This window comes from Camelina sativa, chromosome 20 (assembly GCF_030686135.1).
Source record: "Camelina sativa cultivar CO46 ecotype springtype chromosome 20, ASM3068613v1".
Classification (NCBI taxonomy): domain Eukaryota; kingdom Viridiplantae; phylum Streptophyta; class Magnoliopsida; order Brassicales; family Brassicaceae; genus Camelina; species Camelina sativa.
The window spans coordinates 27,138,119-27,163,117 of NC_141899.1; the positions used below are offsets into that span (position 1 = coordinate 27,138,119).

The 24,999-nt window shown below is 32.2% G+C and overlaps 1 protein-coding gene and 1 pseudogene across 2 annotated transcripts; one reads left to right on the forward strand and one right to left on the reverse strand.

Moving 5' to 3' along the window:
• Positions 1-8,184: 8,184 nt before the first annotated feature.
• LOC104771362 (phytosulfokine receptor 1 pseudogene) lies at positions 8,185-9,636 on the reverse strand (annotated as a pseudogene). The gene has a single exon (XR_015592345.1). The product of XR_015592345.1 is annotated as a phytosulfokine receptor 1 pseudogene (transcript).
• Positions 9,637-21,514: 11,878 nt separating this feature from the next.
• LOC104771363 (large ribosomal subunit protein uL3z) lies at positions 21,515-23,789 on the forward strand. The gene is made up of 6 exons (XM_010495878.3): positions 21,515-21,856; positions 22,037-22,133; positions 22,240-22,350; positions 22,442-22,746; positions 22,827-23,236; positions 23,330-23,789. Exons 2-6 carry the CDS (start codon positions 22,049-22,051, stop codon positions 23,592-23,594), a joined length of 1,176 nt encoding a protein of 391 aa, XP_010494180.2. The 5' UTR covers positions 21,515-21,856; positions 22,037-22,048; the 3' UTR covers positions 23,595-23,789.
• The last annotated feature ends 1,210 nt before the right edge of the window (positions 23,790-24,999 follow it).

Below are 24,999 nucleotides of genomic sequence, written 5' to 3' on the forward strand. Positions count from 1 at the left end.
ACAAATGAGTTTGAAATTGCAAAATAAGTGGTTCGATCGAGGTCTGGTAAGTTTATTTTAGACCAAACAGATCGGTCGTTTTATTAGTCAGATCGAATCTGAGACCGTCTTAATAGCATCACAAGTTCCAAATAGTTGCATTATAGTAATTTTGTAAAGAATACATGTTAGCTAAATTGCTTCATAGTTTGGCATTCTAATTTATGCAATGAACGGAGAGAAATGGATCAGACGCATACATGAGTCGTTTAGGAATGGCTTAAATTGCTTCATAGTTTGGCATTCTAATTCATGCAATGAACGTTTATGAATGGCCACTTCATGAGGGTGCATTCTTTTTCTTAAAGAAAATGTCAAAATGACATGTACGTGTATTTTATAGTCATCAAACAACGCGGTAATTGTTCAAAAATAACATGTGTATCTCAAAGTCGTGTAAAGTTTATAACCCATCATTCGCAAAATTTTACTAACGTTTGTCAACTTTCATTAGCTTAGGCTACCTATGAGACGATATTTTAATTACATTGATTGATCGCTTCAAATTCACAATAGATTACATCGCGTTTCTAATATTGTTTTTGATCAAAAGCTTTCATTTCAACAAACCAAAATACAGATCTGTATTTTTGATCGCGTTTCTATGTTAATGATAGTCGTTTAGGGTTTCATCAGTAACATAGAATGTAAGACTTTTCTAGTTTACAAATTTTTTTTTTTTGATCACTAAGACCGTTTTATACCTAGATCTGTACATCTCTTCATGCCCAAGATGAGAACATGTTATATGATTTCGTCCTAAGAATTTTATAATTTAATTCAGAAATAATCTGATTTTTCTCACCTATCTATATTCACTGTATCTGCTTATTAATTGGGCGTAGAGCAAGAGACTCCAAATATGAATACAAATCACGAAGACTTAAAACATCTAAATAAATATAAATTTTATGATCGATTCTTCTGCAAGTGTTGCAAGCTGGTACATTGTGCATGATTTATGATTTTTTTTATACTCAAAATTTTGGGATGAAAGAATTCGCATTTGGCTTAAATTGCTTCATAGGTCTTTGGATTAAGTTTTTCATTTCTGATACTGACTATTGTTTTGCTTCATTTGATCATGTTGTTTCTTACCCCATGCAACATAATCAACTAGTACAAAGAGGAGTATGCTGTATGCGTACACCAATATGTTATGACTAGTGATGGCTATTACTACCGTACATCTTTGTCTCAAAGTATTAATGAAAATAATTGAATAATAGCTATAATTGGTAACAAGCAGTTGAAATGAAAAAAAAACATTATTATAAAAAAACAAAAAAAAATAAGTTAAAATTTAAATAATTCTTAAAAAAAATTAACTTAATTTTTATAATCTTTAAGAAAATCATATATATAAATATACAAATACATTTTAAAAAAATAAAAATATTATATAATTAAAAACAGTTACAAACCTCTTAACCACATATTCCAACCACTCGTCGAATCTCCAACCGTCCTTAACTGTGTTACAAACCAAAACCACAATTATTTAAAGGCTAAAGCTACAGACGCCACTATTATGAACCCAAAGTCACATTAGTATCATCTGCAGTAGAACAGAGGAGTTTATCAACGATGTTTCTTTTTTTTTATATAAACATGTAAACAGAGCCGTGCCTAGAGATGTGGAGGCCGGAGGCAGTGTTGAAATTTTTTCTTCAATAATCCATATGAAACAAAAGTTTCTAAAATAACAATTAATATCATACATAAATAATGGAGGAAAAACAGCAATAAAAATTAAATATATTGAAACATCTCTACTATTAAAAGAAAAACGTTGCCTGAAAAAAACTTTTGTTTTGTAAAAATTTACAATACAATGCCATTGAAGTTATGACCAATTAATTATTTTATGAAAAGGATAAAACCGTCATTATCTAAACAGGGTAAACGGATAAACGCGCGGATCCTAACGATCCGGTTATGATATTTCGGATCTTCTTCTTTAATCTGGACCATTGCTTCACTTTTATCTTGGCCTTCAAAATCTATATTCATATTTTTGCATTAACATTTTTTTTCCACATATTTAGCAACAACAAAAAAAAGAATATATCTACAGAAAACCCGATTATTAACTCACACCACATTAATGCCAAAATAAACGTGAAAGGAATATATCTACCGAAAGTCGTATGCTAATATGCATTTAATCAAATCAAACAGAATCTTACCAAATAAGGTTGTTTTACATTTACATCCTAAAATATAGCAACATAATAGTCAACATAGAAAGAATGTGTTAATACTCCTAAGATCTCGCAATCATTTAATATATAAATTGAAATCCAACATACAACCTTCCTATAATACATTTTCGATTCACATATCGCAAATGGAAATGTACATTTCATTCGCTTCATAATCAAACTAAATTTACTATAACCGAGCATATTTGACATATATACCTAATGAATCTTCTCTAAATCAAAACAAATCGGATCTTACAATATCTTATAAACTTGCCAAATCCGGTGAGTAAGTTATTTCAATATCTTCAAATTAAACTTTCTCATCAAGATTGTATTAACTCACGATGAAAAAAACCCTACCATTCTACCATCATCTCAAACACTATATAAATGTGTCATTCACACAATCAATAAGCACTCGCTACACCACAATTGAAAACTATCATAAGCAAAAAAAATCCAAACCTATTTTAACCTCAATGGCCCCTTATATGCAGTATGACTCATGTATCATTTGTCAGGCAAATGACGGAATTATGGCCACAATTGAAGAAGCTGATGTTTTAGCATCAAAGGTTTAAAAAGCCTATTTGTATTAGTCTCAAATCTTTTTTTTTGGTTAAGGCCCAAATCTTTATGCTGATGAAATAAGATAATAACTTTGCTTTACTCCACTTTACCAAAACAGTATTTTATTTCATTTATTTTGCTTTAAATTTTCGGAGTTCTATTTTCGTGTTTTTTCTCACTAACCAAATCAAGTACTGAGAAAAAACACGAAAATAGAACTCCGAAAACTTAAAACAAAATAAATGCCTTATGTAAGTTACGATCTGCATTTTCTAATTTAAAATGCCTTATGTAAGTTAAATTAATTAGTTACAAATTCCTTATGTAAGTTAAATTATGTAGTTATGCCACATTGTATTTTTTTTGTTTATTTTTTTGACGACGTTACAAATTATACCTCTCTTCGAAAAAGACCGGGTTCGAGAAAGACCAGGTTCTAAGGATTTAGGAAAGAAACAGAGTATTTAATTTAAAATTCACAATCCAATTTGGAACGAGTTGATAGTTTTTGGGTATTTTTAAAAATAATTAGATAGTTTTTGAGTATTATTATTTGTTTTTAGATAATTTCAACTAACTAAAAGTTAAATATTCATTGGAGAACTCAAGTATCCTGTCTAAATTTTTTACCGAGTACCTATTAATAAATATTGGCTAATGAGTAATAATTTAAAGAGAACGATCATAGGACAAAAAAAATTATGATGGATAAGAGAGAAGACGGGACAGGACAAGACGTGATAAGACGGGATAGGATGGGACGAGACAGGAAATATTTCATGTTGTAAAGTAGATATGTCTAGGTTATATATGTACAATAATTCAAACTAAAACTTAATTGAAATCCAATATTTAGATTTAATATCAATTTTATACAAATAGTTATTTTATACATTTAAAATAATACGATTCTAACTCATTTTTCGAATTTAAATTTTATATGAGAAAGAAAATTAATATTAAGTTAATTTATATGAAAAAGTTTAAATTAAACAAAACCACAACATCATGTTATTAATGTTTATCAAAAATTTTAAAAATCAAAAATCAAAAATAAATATGAGAATAAGGTGGCTGGATCGCTCCAACTTTTGGGACTATCATCAGGTGGCTGTTCCGGCAAATAAGGTGGCAATTACTATCGTGAATAGTATTACGAGGAACAGTAGGTTTCAGTCATATTTAGCACTCAGAGGGTTATCTTGGCTTCATGATCAAGTGCATGCCGAGGAATAATGTTCTTGGTGTTTATTGTTGTTCTTGGTTACTTTCGGTTCTTAAACTATTTTTGGTTCTATCAGATGACCCAAACAAGAAAAATTTGAGAATATAAATATCTTATTGTTCTACCATCAGAAGTCCATGCAACAATTTATTTTATGATTCATCATCACTGTCTTTGTTGAAATCCTCCAATATGCAATAAATTAAATTTCATGAGAAATCATTATTGTAAACACCTAATAAAGAAAAAACTTATTTTTTGTGTGCAATTAAACAGAAAACATATAAAACTAAAAAATTGAAGTATTATGTAAATGAAATTATGACTATGTCCGGCTATTTATGGTATTATAATGAGAAATAGAGGATGTGCGACAGAAACGGATAATTCGTATAACAAAAAAAAATTGCACTTAAACAATTTTTTTTTTTAAAAATTCACTATGTGACATATAAAGAAATAATATGAGATGGATATTTTGAGAATTTTGGATATTTTTGAAAATATTTTTTGATGTTTTAAGAAGTATAATTTCCACTAACTATAAAAATTAAATATTCAATTGGATACTTTATAGATTTTGTGAAGTAATTAGCCACTTTATAATAACTTAGATAGTTTATTAAAATTGTAATTCTTTTTGGTAATTCTAATTAACTAAATAAAAAATAAATATTTAAGAAGAATTCAAGTATTTCGTCTACACCCAATCTCTATTAAAAATATAGCATAATAAGTGATTATTTAAAAGAAAACGATCATAAGTATGACATCCCGGTTTGCGGAGAGATTTTAAAAAATTGATTTGACCACATATGTCACCAAAGTGCAGTTATCTTTTGTCAAGGTTCCTGAGAATACTCTAGAGTAAAGCATGTTTGAGCTGTAGTAGATTCATGATGGGTGACCTTCCGGAAGTAATTGTCGGAACTGTACGAGTGAAGACAAAACATAGGAAAATATTATGTGGTGATTTGTGGGGACGGAAAACAAAATTTTAAAACCTCCTGAACGTAACAAATCGGCCGTTCGATATGGGTGGGCACACGGGGCGGGAGTGGACATGAGCCCATTAAGCGAAATGGACATATGGCGGGAGTGGACATGAGTCCACTAAGCAAGGTGACGGTCGAAGCGTTACAATAAGACAGAAAAATTCTGATGGATATGGGACGAGAGAAGACGAAACGGGACATGATAAAATAAGACGGGAAAAAACATGTTTCCCATTCCAAAGTAGATACGTCTAGGTTATATACGCGTAATAATCCAAAATAAGACCAAAATGAAATCTGTTTTTTTGATTTCATAGCAATAGTGTACAAATACTTAAATTATATATTTAAAATAATATAATTATATAAATATATTTTGCCCGTGCTATAGCACGGGATACTACCTAGTCCACTATATTAATCTAAGAATGTAAATATATTAGTTATCACAATTTGTAATTTCAATGTTTGATTTTTGGTTTAATCAGTTTTAATTTAAAATACCTTATTAATTATTAACTATGTTACCCAAAAAATAAAAATACCATGTTTTTTCAATATAAAAGTGAGATTCTAGCTAATTAATTACAATAGATTAGAAGTATACTAGCCTCTATAATTTTTTCAAAAATTTTGGCTGTAGGCGAGAGTTTCTTTTTGCCTCACGTAGGCACGGCTCTGCATGTAAATATCATTACCTTGACCTTGCTATCTTACCAAAAAATAAATTATAAACTGAAAAGTGAAAAAGACATGAGTAAAATCCTCATTCTAGCGACAGTTGCATTAAGTTCGAAGGAGGATCGCATTGTTGATTGTGAATAGATCAAGTCCTGCCAAGAGTCAACTATGTTTCTTTGATCTGGTTGTTCTCTGTGTCGAGTTGATTACCTCAGTGTTTCACAAAAGAGGAACCGTTACACATGTTACTAATGAATGATTCTCTTGATGAACAATGATTATATATATACTAGATTAGGACTCGTCTGATGTGTGGGTTTATAATTTTTAAAATAAAATAAAATTTATCAAAAAATATAAAATAAATTTTTTAGTAAGTAAATAGATACACGAAGGTGTCCAATGTGATATTTGATGTAAAAGATACGACTCTACGGTTGAAACAATAAATCACGTTTTTATTTTGAATGTCCTCGTTCGTGTGAAGTTTGGGATTTATCTCTGACTCTGGTCTTGTCAGAGGGTTTATCATATGAGTCGGTGTACTCGAATTCGAATTTTGTTTTCTGAAGGGATGCCTCTCAAGAGGGTGATCCTGATCAACTTCTTCAATTACCATGAATTTTATGGGCAATCTGGAAGGCCATAAAAAATCAAGGTTAAGAGATAGAGACGAATTATATAACTACTCAGATTTTGGGCGATAATTTAGCCTGGGAATAGGCGCTCTTTTTTACGGTAGTCATGTCAGCTCCATCTTCGTATTTAGATGTCCAGGTTTCTTCACCTCGTTGTCAGATTGATGGTTCTTGGAAAGCAACCAATGTGTATTCATGATTGGGCTGGTAGTGTTGCATTGGTGAGGAGCGAACCTTGTTGTTGGGGGCCAAGTGTCTAAAACAGAGCCCCTCCCCCTGCATTCGGAATTAAAAACGTTGTTGTGGGCCATTGAGTAGATACGTGTTGAAGGGATCGCTTGTCAATGTTTTGAGACTGATTGTGCTGAGTTACTCACTATGGTGCAGTCTTCTGAATATTGGTCGTCTTTCTCCAACTTGCTCGATGAGTTTAACTCGCTGGAATCTTTCCCACTATTCTCCATCTCTTGGATCCCGCGTGCTTCAAATACAAAGGCGGATTTTCTTGCCCTTGCTTTGTGTTCTTTTATCTCTGAAGTTTCTTTTGTAAATTATTTCCCTCTGGTTTGGGCAGCTAACCGAGAAATTTCCTTTTAATTGTTTGATTGAAAAAAAACAGTAAATAGATACACTTTTAGTTAAAGAAAATAGATGTAGATGAGTTCAAAGTTATTAAAATAAAATTATATTTAACAAAGAATATATATTTAGTTCTTTTTGTAAGTAAAAACAATATATAAAAGTAAAGAGATAAACTTTTAATTATAGAAAATAGTTGTTTTTTTTTTTTGCTATAATACACAATTGTATATCTATTTACAAATCTACTATCTACATCACCACTAAAAGTGTATTTGTACACACAAATATATTTTATTGTTAAAATATACTCTTGAGTCTTTACTACTACCAACAAATTGTCTTTATGAACACATTAAAGAATATATTATATGTCTCTTTACTTTAACATTTGTGTAGTTACAAAAACGGATATGTTAATCTTACATACTCCTATCTTATATATTACAATAGCAGTCTTTTTGAATAAATTATTTGATTGGTGAAAAAAATATGAGACAATCTAATTTTTTTTATGTTTTTTGTTTCAACAATATTTTTTTTTGTGTAAAGGTGAGTATTTACATTTTTTTAGAAACAGTAATTAATTGTATAATTTTCACAATCATTTTTTTCTTATATAAAAAGTAATATATTTTCTCATAAAATTAGCAACTTAAAATTAAAATAAGTAAACAATATTATAATTTTGAATTTTATGATATATATATATATATATAATTTCCTTATAATGATTTTTTCTAAATTTTAAAACTGTTTAAATATTTTAAATAAAATTAGGTTTTCTTTTCTCTATTTTACTTTTATATAAAACCTTTTTACGGTAAGTTTTGAATTTTTACATTTTTATTTTTTATAATTTTAATAAATTTAAAATTGACATGTGTCAACATCTGAATGATTCAATTGACATACGTTACGATCTTGTTAATGAGTAATTTTGACATCAAACTTTATATAATAAGATATATATATATATATATATATATATATATATATTAAACATTTATTGATTTATAAAATTATTGGTTTAGTCAAATAGTAAAACCAATCAGAACGACTATGTAGCCAAAATCATGATTTATTAAAAATAACCACAAAATTTACATTAAATATTCACTTGTACAGCTTTAGCAATCATAGTCTCTTCTCTTCTACGCTGCAAGCATTACCACCCCCGCAGCTTGATAAGGATATGGGGTTACGACCTCATCTGAGTATAGAGCAGAGTTTTTAACACGTCTAAATTGGAACATGATACAACAGAGAGTCCCACGCTTCTCCTTTATTAAGTAAGCTCTAGTTTCTAAAACATAAATAAATAGAAAACGCGACCTTAATTTGTAGTAACTTTTACAGTGAGAATAATTTACCCTGTTATTACAATTTCTAACGAACTTAAATTTTTGTTCGAACTACCTATGAAGTAACGGCTATACATAGATAAACCGACACAAATCTTCCAACAGCTCCACAACTTGATTCATAGTAGGCCTTTCTCTAGTCGACTCTTTTATACAAAGACAAGCAATCCTAAAATACTCTTCCACTCCCTTGTCGCTGCTACCAACAACACATCCAAAATCCAACATTTCATAAAACCTATTTTGCTCCACCATGATGACAGCCCATTGAGCCAACCCAACCTCCTTATCATGATCAACAATAACCGGCAAATTCGGCCGTCTCCGCGTAGCCAATTCCAACATCAAAACACCGAAACTATAAACATCAGCTTTAACCGTGGCCGCGGTATTCCCTTCCCAATACTCCGGTGGCATGTACCCCATCGTTCCCGCCACTTGCGTCGAGACATGTGACCTCGACGCATCCATCCTACGCGCCAATCCGAAATCGGCTATATGAGCCACGAAATTCGAATCCAACAAGACGTTACTCGATTTAATATCTCTATGTATAATCGGCTTCGGTAGTCCATGTAAATACGCTAAACCCTTGGCCACATCGCGAGTGATAGTCACGCGCGTTGACCAAGTCAGCGGACTGTTCTCTTCATGAGTCTCGTGCAGCCAATAATCCAGACTACCGTTCTCTAAGAACTCATAGATGAGAATCCGATCTGATCCCGAGATACAATAACCGAGAATCCTAACGATGTTCGGGTGGTTGAGACGACCAAGAGTCTCCATTTCTGCGGCGAATTCTCGGAATCCTTGTAAAGCGTCGTGATCGAGCTTTTTGACCGCCACTACGACGCCGTTTAAGAGCTGAGCTCTGTAAACGAGACCGAAACTTCCGTCGCCGACGATAAGATCCGATGAGAAGTTTTTGGTTGCTTTAATAAGTTCCGCCATAGATATTTCACAGATTGAAGGATCGAAGCTTGCGCTTTCCGTTACCATGTCGGAGGAGGTAAGAACCGGATCGGGAAAGTTATGATTCCGGGGAGGTTGGTCTTTGGTTGCAGGACGGCGACGACATACGAACGTAATGACTAATATGAACAAGATTATCAACATGATGGTAGAGCTTGAGGCTGCGACTAGGATCGCTGTGGTTTTGTAATCCATGGATACTGTTTTGGATTAGCGTGAGATTGAGAGAGAGAGAGAGGGAGATAGAGAAAGAGAGCGTCAGAGATGATCCTTCGTTGATTGATAGTGACGGAGAAGGAAGAGTAAGGTGGTTTGATTGAGTCGTAGATAAGGCGAGTCAACGGTTTTTGCTGGACAAGTCTACGCAGTTAGCACGTGTCCGGTTGATATTGGCGGTTATGCGATTAGTGTAAAATGCATGAAATTTTTCTGTTTTGATTTTGAATATTCTTTGGTGCTCAAATAAAAAAAAATACAATTAGAATAATTTTAAAACGTGTTAAGTGGATTAACAAAACAAATCTAAAGTCATTTTTTACGTACCGAATATGAACTTTTCCTGACATAGAATAAAAATCTAGTGATTTCGTGATCAAGAGATTAACTTATGGGAATTTTGTCATAAATGTCATTTTTAAAATTAAAGTCGTAAGAAATGTCACTTTCGTTTTTCCTTTTTAATAATGCCATGTATTGTTTTTGTGTCATATGATCAAAAGACTATAATACCTTTTAAATTAAAGAAGGAAAGTAAATTAAAAGAAATTATTAATTTTCAGGCAAGTATTTTGAGACTGACGAAAATAGTAATGATATGACTGTTTCTTCTTTAATTAAAAACTAAACACATCTGAAAATAAAAGAGACTGAAGTTGGTGGAGTTCTCCAGGTCAGTAACATGGTTCTCCTCGGGGAATTCATCAGTTTCAGGCATGCGCGATAGTTAACAAACATATTATAACAATATGGGTTGGAAAGACAAAAGTAAGCCTATTATGGTTCACCAACACAGACATACCTTCTATGTGTATCATTGTTGTCCTCCGAAAGTTCATCAATGTTAGGCTAAACGTCTTCGGACCTGTGCGATGGACAAAACACATATCAGTTCGATGGACTTAAGGTTTTAGTATTTATATTAGAAAATAAAATTCATTTTAAAAAAGAGAAAAAAAAAAAATCAAACTCACGATTCTTTTTAGCTTTCTCATGTGAAGCTTGTGATGAATCTTCCAATCTGAGATCTTTATTTTTGATGTCAGATCTTTCAATTAAGTGCTAAATCAATCGATAGAAGCTCCAGTGAAGTGATTTAAGCAGAGATTCATCAAGTCCATTATCAATCAGATTCATATTCAAGTTCTGTTTGGTGTTGGTGATTTTAAACAACGACAAAGTAAAGAGACGAAACGGTTTGGTGTTGTTAGCTTAGTCTTCTACTCCAATGGTGAGATCGAGATCTCAAGAAACGACTAGGCGTGTGACTCTCACGTCTTAGTTGATGTTGAGAAGCCGCTTCCCAAATCCCAACGGAGATCTCTACATCGAAGGCTTCTTCGGCGGATTACAGTGAGCGAAGATTGTATATTGCATCGAGTGAAACAGGGTTACAGCGAGCGATTTCTATCTTCCAATGCTTAACAATGTTGCTTGCTGATGAAGATTTTTTGATTCAAGTGATGAATAAACTTCTTTTGATATAATCAAAAGGCTAGAGCCACCAGGAGAGTTGTTGGTAGATAACAGTTGCTGGGTCTTTGCGTTTTCCGGTGCCTTTTGTGTAGCAATGCACTTGATAGATGATTACAATCACGCCGTTAAGGATAGTGCACTTAAGATGATATATTCTGTAGGAAAGCTTGTTGAAAGAGAAATGGAAGTTGGGCTTGTAAGGAGAGCTTTCAGAGATGTTGAAACCATTGTGGAGAAACAGTTGGAATGGTACGGTACAAGCGTACAGATTCCTTAAGGGTCTGCTTTTGAGACTCTATGCAATCAAAGTCATGAAATGGAAAAGTAAGACTGTGTTGTGGAGAATCAACATGATTGTCGAGAGAAAAGTGAAAGAAGAGATCAAAGAGCTGCCAGAGAATGAGTTTGATTTGCTGAACTTGTTTTAACAATGGTGTAGTATTTTGTTATGAAGACTTTCTTGAAATTCTAGAAATCCTTTCTAGATATCTAGGAATTCTTCCTGAAATGTTTGATTCAGACCCTTCTTATATTTGTACCAGACCTATCAAAATATCCAAATCTTTAATACAAAACCTTCATGAAAATGTTGTAAAACAAGTTTTGTGGAGATACTTTTTAGTTGAGGAAGGTCATCTTGAATTTCAAAGAATTCTTCCTGAAAATTATTGAATCTTTCCTAAAATAAATGTGTTTTGAAAAACATAAGCATGTGGATATCAAAGAGGGACACTATAGAGAGGAAAAATACCATATGATTTTATGAACATCAAAATCAAATTATTTTACAAAATACATCATCCAAAAAGAATTTTAACATAAAATCTTTACATCTTAATATAAAAAAGAAAAAAAAATATTCTTCTTGATGGAGCTGTCTTCTTAAATAAAAGCCAAAGAATATCTGGTTAAGGCTCTTCCCTATCTTGAACTGGAGCTTAGGCAATGGGACAGTTGTATGAAAGAATCTCCCATGTCCTGTGGTAAAATTGAAATCAGTAAATATGTTCAGGAAAGTCTTCATGAATTATAATGAAATTCGTCCTGGATGTTAGAAGTTCAAAAGCTCACCTAAATTTGAAAGAATCCTTCTCATTATTCAATCATTCCCGAATTTACAAGAATCCTAAAACATATTTTTTAGGAATGTCATCATGAGCTCTGAAGGTATCTTACCTGAATTTCAAGGAACCTTCATGAATCTAAAGAAACTACCATTTGCTTCATTTAACATCAATTCAAATTATTTTACAAAACACACCATCCAAAATATACTTATCATAAAATCGTAATGAGAAAACAAATACTATACAACAACGAATCAAACCCTAAACATCAAAGAGAAGCAAAAAGAAAAAAAGAAAAAAAAAACCTTTTTATGAAGGTCATCGTGAAGTTCACATGCTTTCCTGAATTTCCTGAATTCTTGAAGTTCGTGTTTAAGATCCTTGTTAAAAGCACTTCAAACAAATTTAATGCTATGAACAATAGAGATACTACAAACAATAAGCTAGAAGATTACACTATTGTCTTCAGACAATTTTATGAAATTCTTCCTGAATTTTCAAACTAGTAAAGTCAATAAGAATGACACAACCATTCATCTCATGTATCTATAAATTAACATGGAATAAACCTAAGAACAACTCTAGTTATGATTCTAGAAGAACAAAAGTAGAGAAATAAATGCAATATGAGTCATGATAAACATTTAACCAAATCAGTAAACCAATCTTAATGTATAAACGAAACATAAGCTTAATGTATAAATTAAGTCTAATAACTATGATATGTATAAGCTTATCTCCTGTATAAACAAACAAAGGTAACTACATTTAATATAATCTAACAAACAAAGGTAATAAACATGTTTTTCTTGAAATCAGAATCTAAAAAAAGTCATTTGAGTTCAAACACAGTCAATTTTAAGAAATCAGAACCTGTAAAAGTACCATGAAATTATGTTAAGCCATCTATCTACTTTAAGATCGACACATAATGAAGCATGAGCAAGTAATAAAATCAATCAGATTGCACTAAGTACAAGTTACAAAAATTAAACTAAACCTAACCAAAATCTAGTACTCATTAAATTAATAAATCTAATAAACATAGAAAAGGTAGAAGAGAAGCTTACCAGATAATTAAACACGTTGTAGGCTCGCCAGTTTGGAAATTGGGAGACCCAAATCACAAATCATCCTATCTACTGAAAAGCTGAAACTTTTGAAAATGAGAAAAGCAAGTTAATCACAAAATAGGTTTCAATCGGACAAATCAATGAGACTTAAGAATCAAATCTAGAATTAATCTTCACATCGAGAAATCCAAAAAATTGATCTTACCGTGAATTTAAACTCCGAATTGAAGAAGCGTTACAGCGAGTGATGAGTTAAAACATTGAGATAAACCCCATCATAAAACCCCATCGAATACCCTTCTCTCTTTCACTCTTACTCCCATCTGTGATTAATGGCGTCAGTGGTGGCATAATCTCCGACTTCATTCGCTGCTTCATTCAAAATTCATCACTGTTTCCTCCTTTATCCTCACTTTCCCTCTCTATCCTCGCTTCTTCCCCGTACGTACACTCCGTTGCTCAATCTCTCCTCCCCTGAGTCTCTCAAATTCATTTGAAATTTTTTAGGTTTTGTGACTACGCTGCATTTTTCCCTTTTTGTTTTATTTAATATTTTTATTTTATTTAGATAATTTCTTCCAAAAATTAAAATTGTGCTAAATTTGGAACAATTAAGAAAGTATGCTAGTTTTGGAACAAAAACTTAAAATTGGTGCTATTTTTAAGAATCTCCTTTAATTTTAAAATAAACATAACGAAATATACATAGTTCGTAATTAAATATATATATATATATATATATTCAATTTGTTTAATAAATTTTAATATATATATATATGAAACATTTTTTGTAGTAAATAATATAGATAGTTTTCAAGAATAATAATTTTGTTTGAAGTATTCCAAAGATACAAAAATCATGTATACTATATTACGATTCGTGGTACAATATGAACTTCTTTTTTAAAGATTAGATATTATAAATTTACATTTTAAAATAAATATTGTTATTGTATTGAAAAAATACATTTCTAGCCTGTTTCTGATAAATATTTATTTTAGTTAGAGTATTTTTTTGTATGACAGTTAATAATATTTTCAATATAAGTCTACAAAAGCCACTTGTAAAAGCCATCTTCCTATGAGGACAATGGAAAAAAAACTCTATTGAACAAGAGATATAGAAATTGAAAAAGAATTAAAAAAAAAAAAAACTGGAAAATAGCACCATAGAGTCTCATTACAGAGTTAAGATGTTCTTGATTAAGATATTGAGTTCCAAACAGACTGAATTTCATACATAGACAATATTAAGAGAAAATATGGTTTTAAACAGTTTTGTTGGAATAAGTTTATAGAGTAGATTTTTTTATCTGTGAATTTACAATATACTTTGGAATTGTGTAAATGCAAGTTATGTGCAATTTAGCTAGAAGAATATGTTTGTTTTGTTGGAATAATCATACATGTATTTTTCTAGGTTAATGAATGGATGATAACAAACAAACAGACTTAGGCTAAGGAATTTATTAGAATGTGAAGGAATTGGATAGTGGGTATTGGACAGTGGAATGTGAAGGAATTTATTAGAATGTTCAATTCCAGTGTTATTTGTTTACAAGTTTTATAAATTCTTTTAAATTCAGGTGTTATTGGATTAATACTTTTAATCATTCTTTTAAATTCCTTAAGATTCTAGTGTTATTTAAGTTGTTAATTTTTCATTTATGTTAAATTTTAGTGTTATTCGATGTTGTATAATTTTTTAAAGCAGCATGATTTAACAAGAATGTGAAAGAATTGTTAGTGCAAATTTTGAATAATGAATTCTGACCTTTCAAGCGGAGATTTGGTTAGATATAGAAACAACCTCACATGTAAGGATGAGAAGAATGCCCTAATTCTCCCAGGCACACTCCCCGAGGAGCCGCCGATGATCTTTGTTTCCTCAAGATGGTGTTCCCTCTCCGACGATCCTTCTTCGGCGTTAGTTCCTGCTGACCAACGACTACCTTCCCAAAACTCTCTTTGCGATACTTGAATGTTCCCTTTGTCAGTTCTCCTCCCCAAGAATCTCTGAAACCGGATCTTCCCAGTCCTCCGCTTGCCTCTCTGTCGTGTGCTCTGCAAGTTGCTGCCCGTGTTGTAGAGTTTGGAGCTGCTTTCTCGGTTTTCATCACCTCAAGCTCTCCTCCTCTTCCTTGTTGCCAGGTTATGCATTTATTCTATTATTTGAGCCCGATAGAACTATCCTTTGCCGTGGATTTTATTTGTATGTCCTTAAGAGGCAACTCTTTCGCCTTTGGGCGTCCCCTTACTGCAGTATGCAGGCTCTTTCAAAATTTCACTTTGAATCTTGGTACTATGAAGTCCGTGTTAACTCCTTTGTGGCAGATTGGATTAACTAACTTATTATTGTCCATCTTATTGGTGAATCTGGTTGATTTCTCCTTTATGGAGTATGTGCTCCTCTCAAAATTTCCACTTGGGTCAAGTGGTATTGTTGCAAGGAGGTTGATGTCGAAGGTCTTAATCACTTCGATGCTCATTCTATCTTCAGGCTCAGCTACCCGACGTTTTGTCACCTTTGCCTTTACAGCCGAATTTCCGATTGATAAATCTGCACTTGTTGCGACTCCAATCTTGGATATAATAAGATCACTATTTGTCTCAATGTTATTACTTATTAGGAAGAAAGACACACAGAAATAACAAAACAGTCATTAGATGTGGACGCAGATCCATGTTTTTGTATGTTATCCCATGGCTTATTCCTTTTTGTTCATTGAAACGACTCATTGATTCAGACTAAAACATTCAATGTTATTACTGATTTTAGCGCGCAGACAAGAAAAGAGATGTCAATCGCTGCTTTCATCCCTTATGTTGTTGTAATATAAGGGGCCCCCTAAGAGATGTCAATCCATAAAGGGTGATATGCAAACACTCAAGATATGAACACTTACTCAAGTTAAGCCATATATTAATATGGTTTGGTTACTAACAATCCTAATGACAGAAATGTAAATGCAATGAACTAACAACTTAAACAGTACTAAATGCAATAAGAACTGAGATGAACAATGCAAAGACTACACTTAAATAGAAACAAGAACTAAACAAGTGCAAGGAAATGAAACTACATAGATGCAAACCATAAACAAAGCAAATGAGATGGTGCTCGATCAAGCACTCTACCGAGCTCAGCAAGAGTGTGGTCAAGTGGCTTAAAACAATGAACATAAACTACTAAACAACCCATAATGCAATTAAACAAGACAGAAAACAAATATGAGCAATAAAACAGACAATCAATAAACAAAACAGGTCCTAGAGATGGGATTCATGGGCTGGTATCAAGCTATAACTACCTAGACTGATCAACAAAACTCAATCAATAAGAGATATCCTTAGACAATGATCTCCAATACTTACTAATCCATTCTCATGAAAATAGTAATCAGGTTTAAACACTCCTAGACCTAGTTCGCACTAGCTAAGACATGAATAAACAGACAGTAAAGATCCAGATCATTCTTTGTCAAAAACCACCCTAGACAACTAATCTCTTAGGCTAGACACTGTAATCTCTAGTATTAGTCTATTCTAGCATCCTAAACATCTTTTGAATGAAAGGAAACCTGAGATCTATCTTTAACTTCTCAGAACAAAGATAGCATAGAGAACACTTAATCTGGAAAGGATTTATAAACAAATAAGCTTGAACAGTCTAGATAATCATAACTCTTAACCATCCTAACCCATCTCTAAGCTCCTAGTTCATTACTCAGATCTACACATGATGATGAAGAACATAAACCCAGAAAATGGTAAAACAAACATGAATAGATTGATAATGATGAGATCTACAACTTAATACAAAGAAGCAAGATCAAAATCCAAACACATCAAAAGTATGTAGATTACAAGACTTTGAAAATTTGGGTAAATATAAGAAAAAGTGGATAATGTTGTAATAATGTAAAAAGTATCCAAAAGGAGAAAAACTAGATTTTTATGACTCCTCAGATATTTTCTGACTTCGTGAGCGGCTGCAGGTACAAGGGGTATATATAGTAAGTGAGGGAAGCCCTGATTAGCTAGGAGACAAAAAACTAAATTGGCTAGCCAAATGCTCGACCATATGCTCGGTCAAGTGCCTTCTGAAGCTTGTTGGCCCTTGGTCGAGTTCCTCTCCATGCTCGGTCGTTTGTATGGTCGAGTGACTTTGAAACTCTGTCTTTCCTCCATTTTAGACTTGATCCGCTTCACTGGTTATCCTCTCTTTCTTCACAGCTTACTTCCATGCTACAAAAGACTTAAATCACATGTTTGTGCAAGCAAACATGCAAATGTCATGCAATTTCTACTCTAATGCATACACAAGGCTAAACTGCATAAAAATGCTAAAACTAGCTAATAAACTATGTAAAAGAGAAGAATAAACTATGCTTAAATATGGTAAAATATATGCACTTCACCATCGTTTGTGGAATTGTGGGCATCAAGTGGTAGATGATATTAAATTAACATTAACGAGAACAAAAAAAATCACATTAAAAACAATGAAATTACAATATGATATATGTACCTCAGAACGTGGATGAGTTGCATGGTTGACAAAACCCTTTATTAAGCTAATTCTACAAACCAAATATATATATATATATATATATATAATTCTCTTTTGACTTTTATATTTAGGGGGTGTATTCAGTGAGAGATTTTAGAGGATTTGGATTTTTATTAAAATCTCATGTTATTCAACTTGATATTTTTAAATGTTTTCTCAAATCCTATGTTATTGAATTTGATATTTGGTAAAATTATTCAAAATCATTTACAATTCCATGTTATTCAATTGATAATTTTTAAAAGTCTTATCAAATTCACTGTTATTCAAAAATTAACAATTCTTTTAAAAATCCTCTTGATACTGATTTTGGGTGATTTTGGGTGATTTTCAATTCATTTTCTAGTTGAAAATACCGATAAAACAATCCCACTATTATAGATGTGATTTTGATGGATTAAAAACAAAGAGGATAAAACATTGGAGCATACTCCTTCATCATCGGTCTTCACCTGTTCATCAATCTCGAAACACAAAACATTCAACAGATTTTGGATTAGAACACATATTCGATTGTGAGAAAGATAACGGTTCTGATACAAGATTCTATCGTCTTTTGTTCTTATCCATTTCGTTTCTGCTCGTCTCCATGTTTCTTTGTTGGAGTTGTCTTTGATGTTTGGTCGGATGCTCGGAAATTTCACGCCATGCGCAACACTGGAATGAATTGGAGGAAGCTTCCGAACTACCGAGTCGGGTTTTTGGCGAGGGGAAGAAATATGAAGAGGAGAGAGATAGACCAAAACAAAAAGAATTAGGAAGTAGAGCTTATTTTATTCATGATCTTAAGATTCATGTTCGTTTAATTTCTTATCATCGTAGGATTTCTTTTTACAATAAAAGTTTGGAGTAGCATAAGCTCTCTTGCTGTTGATTATCCATTCTGTTTGTGTTGTTTTGTTGGAGTTGTCTTCGACGTTTATGTTTCTTTTAAGATTCCATAGAATTATGACATTGCTCAGACCTGAGAGTGAGAGGAGAACACTTGCTGGTTGCCATATAGTTTTTTCAAAGGCAAAGGAATCCAACAAAATAAAAATAAAACAACAACAACATCATTATCGTTTAAGTCATAGGTGTTTTTTTTCTTTCGTCCTCGTTTATTTATTCAAATTTCATCAAGTCAAAGATCAATAAAGGATGATGACAAGTGTTGCCTTGAGCTTCACAACATTCTTGACATCTCCACTAGCTGATCTTCACTTCTGGGTAAAAAAGAGAGTTAGACCTGTGTGTTGAACTCTCTATTGTTTCGTCGGAGAAAGTGTTAGAACAGTCAAACCCAATTTTTCAATTTTTTGTCTAACAATCTTCTAAAATCACCCAATTTTTTTTTTAAATCTCACCGAATCACAAATTATTTATATAAACTTTTTCAAATTCTACCAAATATTCTAAAAACTCATTCAAATCTCTCAAAATCTAAAATTTCCTAAATCCCACAAAATCATCCAAAATGTTATATCCAATACACCCCCTTAGTTTAATTACTTTATTCAGGTTTTTTGCGATTAAACACTATTTACGTTTTTGTCCAATAAAAAAAATTAGTTTACTCATTATAGATCTTAATTTAATTTAGGGGGTGTTATTGGAGGAAGCATTTTAATTGATTACAGTTATCTGTGGATTTTAAAATTCAATAGTTTTCTAATGCATTTAACATGGATTTGTTGTCATTAACAGTGGATTTGAAAGACATTAATGGATTTAAAAGTCATTATTAACTGGACTTTATGATTTAACTTAAATAAAATAAATTTAATTGAGTTGTTAACCAAAAATCAAGGCAAAAATCAAGACAAAAATAAATTAAACTAATATTATCAATAATGAATATGTTACATTGGTTTTGCAACAATAATGAGGGAGAAGCTAGGTGGATCTGCTAAATTTACCAATGGGAAGCCGTCACAGCTAGCGCTTGCTGGAAGAGAGGAAGAGGACGGCAACAGCGGAGAATAAGAGAAACTGGAGAGGGAGCGGATTTGAGGAGGAGAGTCAGGTGGAGCCACGGAGAAGGAGGTTCTGATGGCAGTGCTGGAAGAGGCCTCAAGACGAAGGAAGTGACCGAATACGTCGGGAGTGGAAGATAAGACCTTAAGAATCAAAGGAGGAAAAAGAATCATTTGAAGGGAGAAACTTCACCGGAATCGCAAAAACGCCGTGAGAGAAGGCCATCTGAGAGATTTTGACTATGAAGCAATAACTGATCACGAACGGAACCGCCGTATGTGGAAGGACATCTTAATTCTTTCACTAATCTGCTGAATCAATTCTGAAGAGAGAGAGAAAGACATTGAAATACTTAAGAAATATGTTGGATTGTGTATGTTCATATTTTCTAAGTGAAGTCCATTAAAATCTAAAATGACACCAAATCAAATGGACATTGAATAACAGAGTTTTTTGTGTATTATAAAATCCATCAAATAAATACATAATTCAATAACACTAGATTTTAATGGACTTTTTTAAATACTTAATTGAGTAACGCTTGATTTCAAAATACATCAGATTCCTTTAAAATACGGTGTTGAATAACACCCCCTTAGTCTTTTAGTACATACAAATTCTTTTTTGGATAACTGAATTAGAAGAAACAAAATTCATAAAATGTTAACAAATAAAGAACATTAGTGCACACTCGAACATCTCAAACATATGTTCACAATTTTATAAATCTAATTATATTTTATTTTTTCGATATTTGATAATATATAGTTTTAAGTCATGTCCTTTTTTTAGTTTACAATTTATTTTCTTCAGATAATATTTCATGAAAGTCATCATAAACATCATAAACAATTTAGATTCATGAGGGAGATCTCAAGATTGATGTTGAGAAGAGATATCATATATCACCGACACATCACTGCATGGTGCACTGCCCGCTTATGGTGCCCGCTTAAGACTTTATTACCATTAGCTCATGTTAAAACAATTTTAAATCTAAGGCGAGGTGTGTTGGTTTTCTTTTCCAGTACTTGTTGTTGTTAATTTTTAAAAATAATTTCTAAATTTTAAAACTTTTATTTGAAAATCTAAATGTTAAAAACTCACCATTTTATTTTTGATATTAATTGACAAATAAAATCAAATATAACTAGAAAATAATCAAAATTTGGAGGAATAAATAAATAGCAACTACTTATTTTGGACGGATGGATCAAATAACAAACCAAAAATTCAGTTACTTTTGAAAACCAAATAGCCAATTAAATTTTCTGCAAATTTTCCTTAATATTAGAACTTTAGAAGCGTTAAATATATCAATGTTTTTGTGTAAACAATTTATGTTTTTTGAACGTCTTTTATTTCGCAATGAAATATTTCAATTTTTAATCCTTTTTTCTAACCATTTAATCCTTTTTTCGTAATAATTATTTTTAATCGTAATAATTTCAAGTATTAACGATTTGATCGGAATCACCAGTTTGCAAGTTCGTAAAAATCTGCAGTTCCATATTGAAAACTATTTTTTTTCCTGCCACTGAGTTAACAAATTCCAGCAAGTGAGAATCATATCCGACACAAAGTTATCCTCAAAACTGACTATGAGTAGGTAGTATGTAATCCGAACCAAACCCATCCATTAAATATTACACATCGAACGTTGGGATGGTTTCATCAAGCTTGCGCACTGGACCTATCCAAATTCGTAAAAATCTAAATATAAGAGCCTCAATAAACAGCTTTTGTTTAAAAAAAAAAAAAACGAATTCAAAATATTTAAAAAGTCAGAAATAATTTTAAATGAAGAGTCAGAAATCTCGTGTGGAAAATCGACGCTCATGGCGTCTTCAAAGACACTAGCGATCGAAATATAATTTGATTTCATCACTCTCCTCCATAACTAATATCAAATCGTAAAAACCAAACCTCTGAAGAAAATAAAAAAGAAGCAGATTTCATTATAAGAACAGAACACATGCGATGAGATTTGAAGTAGAAGACAGAAGAGGCAGAGAGAAGAAGATGACTTTATTATATAGGACACCAAGTATTTACCCTAATTTTGATTTTATTGGGCTTTCGGGCCCAATATGAAAATGGGTTCAGAATTTAAAATGCCCAAAAACGTTTAAAGGTTATATAAATGGAACGAAATTAGGTTTTTATTTTTTTATATATAGTTAGTTACACTTCTCTTTCGCCGCAGGACTCATCGGAGTTTTCAGGTTCGTCCCTCTTCTTCCACTCCATTTTTGAATATCTATTATTCATATACTTTGTTAGAATCTTACTATTCGTCTCTTTGAAACGTTTATTATAATCCATATGAATCGTTTGATTAGAATTTAGTCTAGAGAACTGGTTATAGAGTTATTTGATTGGATTTTTGATTTCTGATACATTAGGAGGAGAGAAGAATGTCTCACAGGAAGTTTGAGCACCCAAGACATGGTTCTCTTGGTTTCTTACCAAGGAAGAGAGCTAACCGTCACAGAGGAAAGGGTGAGTCTTTTTTTTTATATTAAAGTTGCTTATACACCAAAAAGTTTACTCTTTTATGGATTTTTTTTTGGTTTGCTTTGCTTACACGTTATTGTTGGATCATCAGTGAAGGCTTTCCCCAAGGATGATCAAACCAAGCCATGCAAGTTCACAGCTTTCATGGGTTACAAAGCTGGTATGACCCACATTGTCAGAGATGTCGAGAAGCCTGGATCCAGTAAGTGAATTTGTGTTTCATTCTGATTTGTTTTTTTTTACAGAGCTTCTTGAGTTTTAAAGTCTTTAACTGTATTTTTATTTGTGTGTAGAGCTTCACAAGAAGGAGACATGTGAGGCTGTTACCATCATTGAGACACCTGCTATGGTTGTTGTTGGTGTTGTTGCTTATGTGAAGACCCCGAGAGGTTTGAGGTCTTTGAACACTGTCTGGGCACAGCATTTGAGTGAGGAGGTTAGGAGAAGGTTCTACAAGAACTGGGCTAAGTCTAAGAAGAAGGCTTTCACTGGCTACGCCAAGCAGTATGAATCTGAGGATGGCAAGAAAGGTATCCAGGCTCAGCTTGAGAAGATGAAGAAATACGGAACAGTTATCCGTGTTTTGGCCCACACTCAGGTAATATTGGTTACTGCATGTTTACCGTTCATGTTAAACATCTTTTACATTGCGTGCTTGCTGACAATTCTATGTTACAGATCAGGAAAATGAAGGGACTGAAGCAGAAGAAAGCTCACATGATGGAAATCCAGATCAATGGTGGTACCATTGCCCAGAAAGTTGACTTTGCCTACAGTTTCTTTGAGAAGCAGATCCCAATTGATGCTGTTTTCCAAAAGGATGAAATGATTGATGTGATTGGTGTGACCAAGGGTAAGGGTTATGAAGGTGTTGTTACCCGTTGGGGTGTGACAAGGCTTCCACGTAAGACTCACAGGGGTCTACGTAAGGTGGCTTGTATCGGTGCGTGGCATCCAGCTAGAGTGTCCTACACCGTAGCTAGGGCTGGTCAGAACGGTTACCATCACCGAACTGAGCTGAACAAGAAGATTTACAGGTTGGGCAAAGTTGGTTCAGAGACTCATTCAGCCATGACTGAATACGACAGGTCAGTAGAATTTACTCTTTATCTCTCTCTTACTTCTGTTTTGTTTTGTATTGCCACCTCAACTGATTGTGATGTTGTGGTCCTATGATATAGGACTGAGAAGGAAGTGACTCCAATGGGAGGATTCGCACACTACGGTGTGGTGAAGGAAGACTTCTTGATGATTAAGGGTTGCTGCATGGGTCCAAAGAAGAGAGTTGTGACTTTGCGCCAGTCGCTGCTTACCCAGACATCTCGTCTTGCCATGGAGGTGATTAATCTCAAGTTTATTGATACCTCCTCCAAGATGGGACATGGTCACTTCCAGACCTACCAGGAAAAGGCCAGGTTTTATGGTCGTGCAGCAACCAAGGCTTAAACAAGTTGTCTTTCTTATTAGCTCTTCTTCTTCTTTGAAAGTCTTGATAAGATATTCTTTTGAATGATCTGTGGCAGTTTTGTGTTTTTTAGTTATTTGGTGAATTTGAACTTTTCTTTCTCGAATTTTCTTTTCATTTAATTATTCTGAATCGGATTCTGAGTATAAAGATAGCTTACATTATTTTGCAGCAAATCCATGACTTGTTTGATTTTTATGAAAGGGAAGCCTATGCATGCTCGTTTCCTTAATTTTAACATTATCCTTTTGATCGGTTTGGTTAATTTAGTCCAATAATCAAATCTATTTCTAACATATACATGTACAAATTAATTAAAGAAGATTATTATTTTTGATATCCAAAATTTAACATTTTATGCTTATTTAGTATTGTTAAATTATTAAGTCACTTTCAATAATAATGAATATATTGATTTGATATTGATGCACATATCGTTTATAATATAACTATAATACTAGATTAAGATCCGTGCTAGAGCACGTGTTGAAATTTATTTTATTTATATTGTATTTTTTATATAAAATATAATTTATGTTATTGTTTTTAAAAGTTTTTTTTTAAAAATATTATGCAATAAAATCATATATTAAATATGAAAGCTTAAAAAACACCTATTTTGTAAGTTTTATATTGTTAATAATTCTAGATAAGTATTCGTGCTATAACACTGGTTAAATTTTATTTCGTAATCTATATTGTAACCCACTATTTAACTTGTAACCAATCAATCTATCAATTTCGTAATCTATCTTTGGTTAACGTTGTGGTCTATCGATAAAATCTGTGGAAAATAAATTTGTAATATTGTGTTTAAAGATCTTTGGAAACAACGTGATATAAAACTAAAATCTTCCAAAAATACAGTTTGGAATATCCATGATTTTATTTGTTACTATTAATATATCAATTTGGAATATCTATAATATTTAGGTGTAACCATTAATATTAATATATAAATTAATCTATAATCTATCTACAACCTTTTTATAACCATTTATTAAAAATATAAAGTCTACAAAAACTATGTTGTATATTTCTCTTTATTAAAAAAGAGATAAATTGTGTAGAATTGGAGTCCACATTATTATCGAATAGATAGTTAAATTGTATTTTTAAAATGTAATGTGTAAGATTCAAATATGGTTTAGTAAAAGAAAAATAAAGGTATCAAAATATTTTTTAGAAAAAGCGTGAAATACCACTTAAAATTTAAAAATCATCAACAAAATTTCTAAATATATTTTTATACTAAAGTGAGTCTTATCTAATCATCCATAAAATTTAAGATAAAACTCATTCCCATCATCTAAGTCCACGAAGAACAAAGCCAACCCACAAAGGACATAACAAGTCCATAAAACAACTAACAAAACCTACTATAGC

Bases quoted from the DNA above. Each gene is read 5' to 3' on its own strand.
- LOC104771363 (XM_010495878.3), top strand. From the start codon at position 22,049: ATGTCTCACAGGAAGTTTGAGCACCCAAGACATGGTTCTCTTGGTTTC. The intron at 22,134-22,239 runs GTGAGTCTTTTT...TTGGATCATCAG, and splicing joins TAACCGTCACAGAGGAAAGG to TGAAGGCTTTCCCCAAGGAT. The intron at 22,747-22,826 runs GTAATATTGGTT...TCTATGTTACAG, and splicing joins GTGTTTTGGCCCACACTCAG to ATCAGGAAAATGAAGGGACT.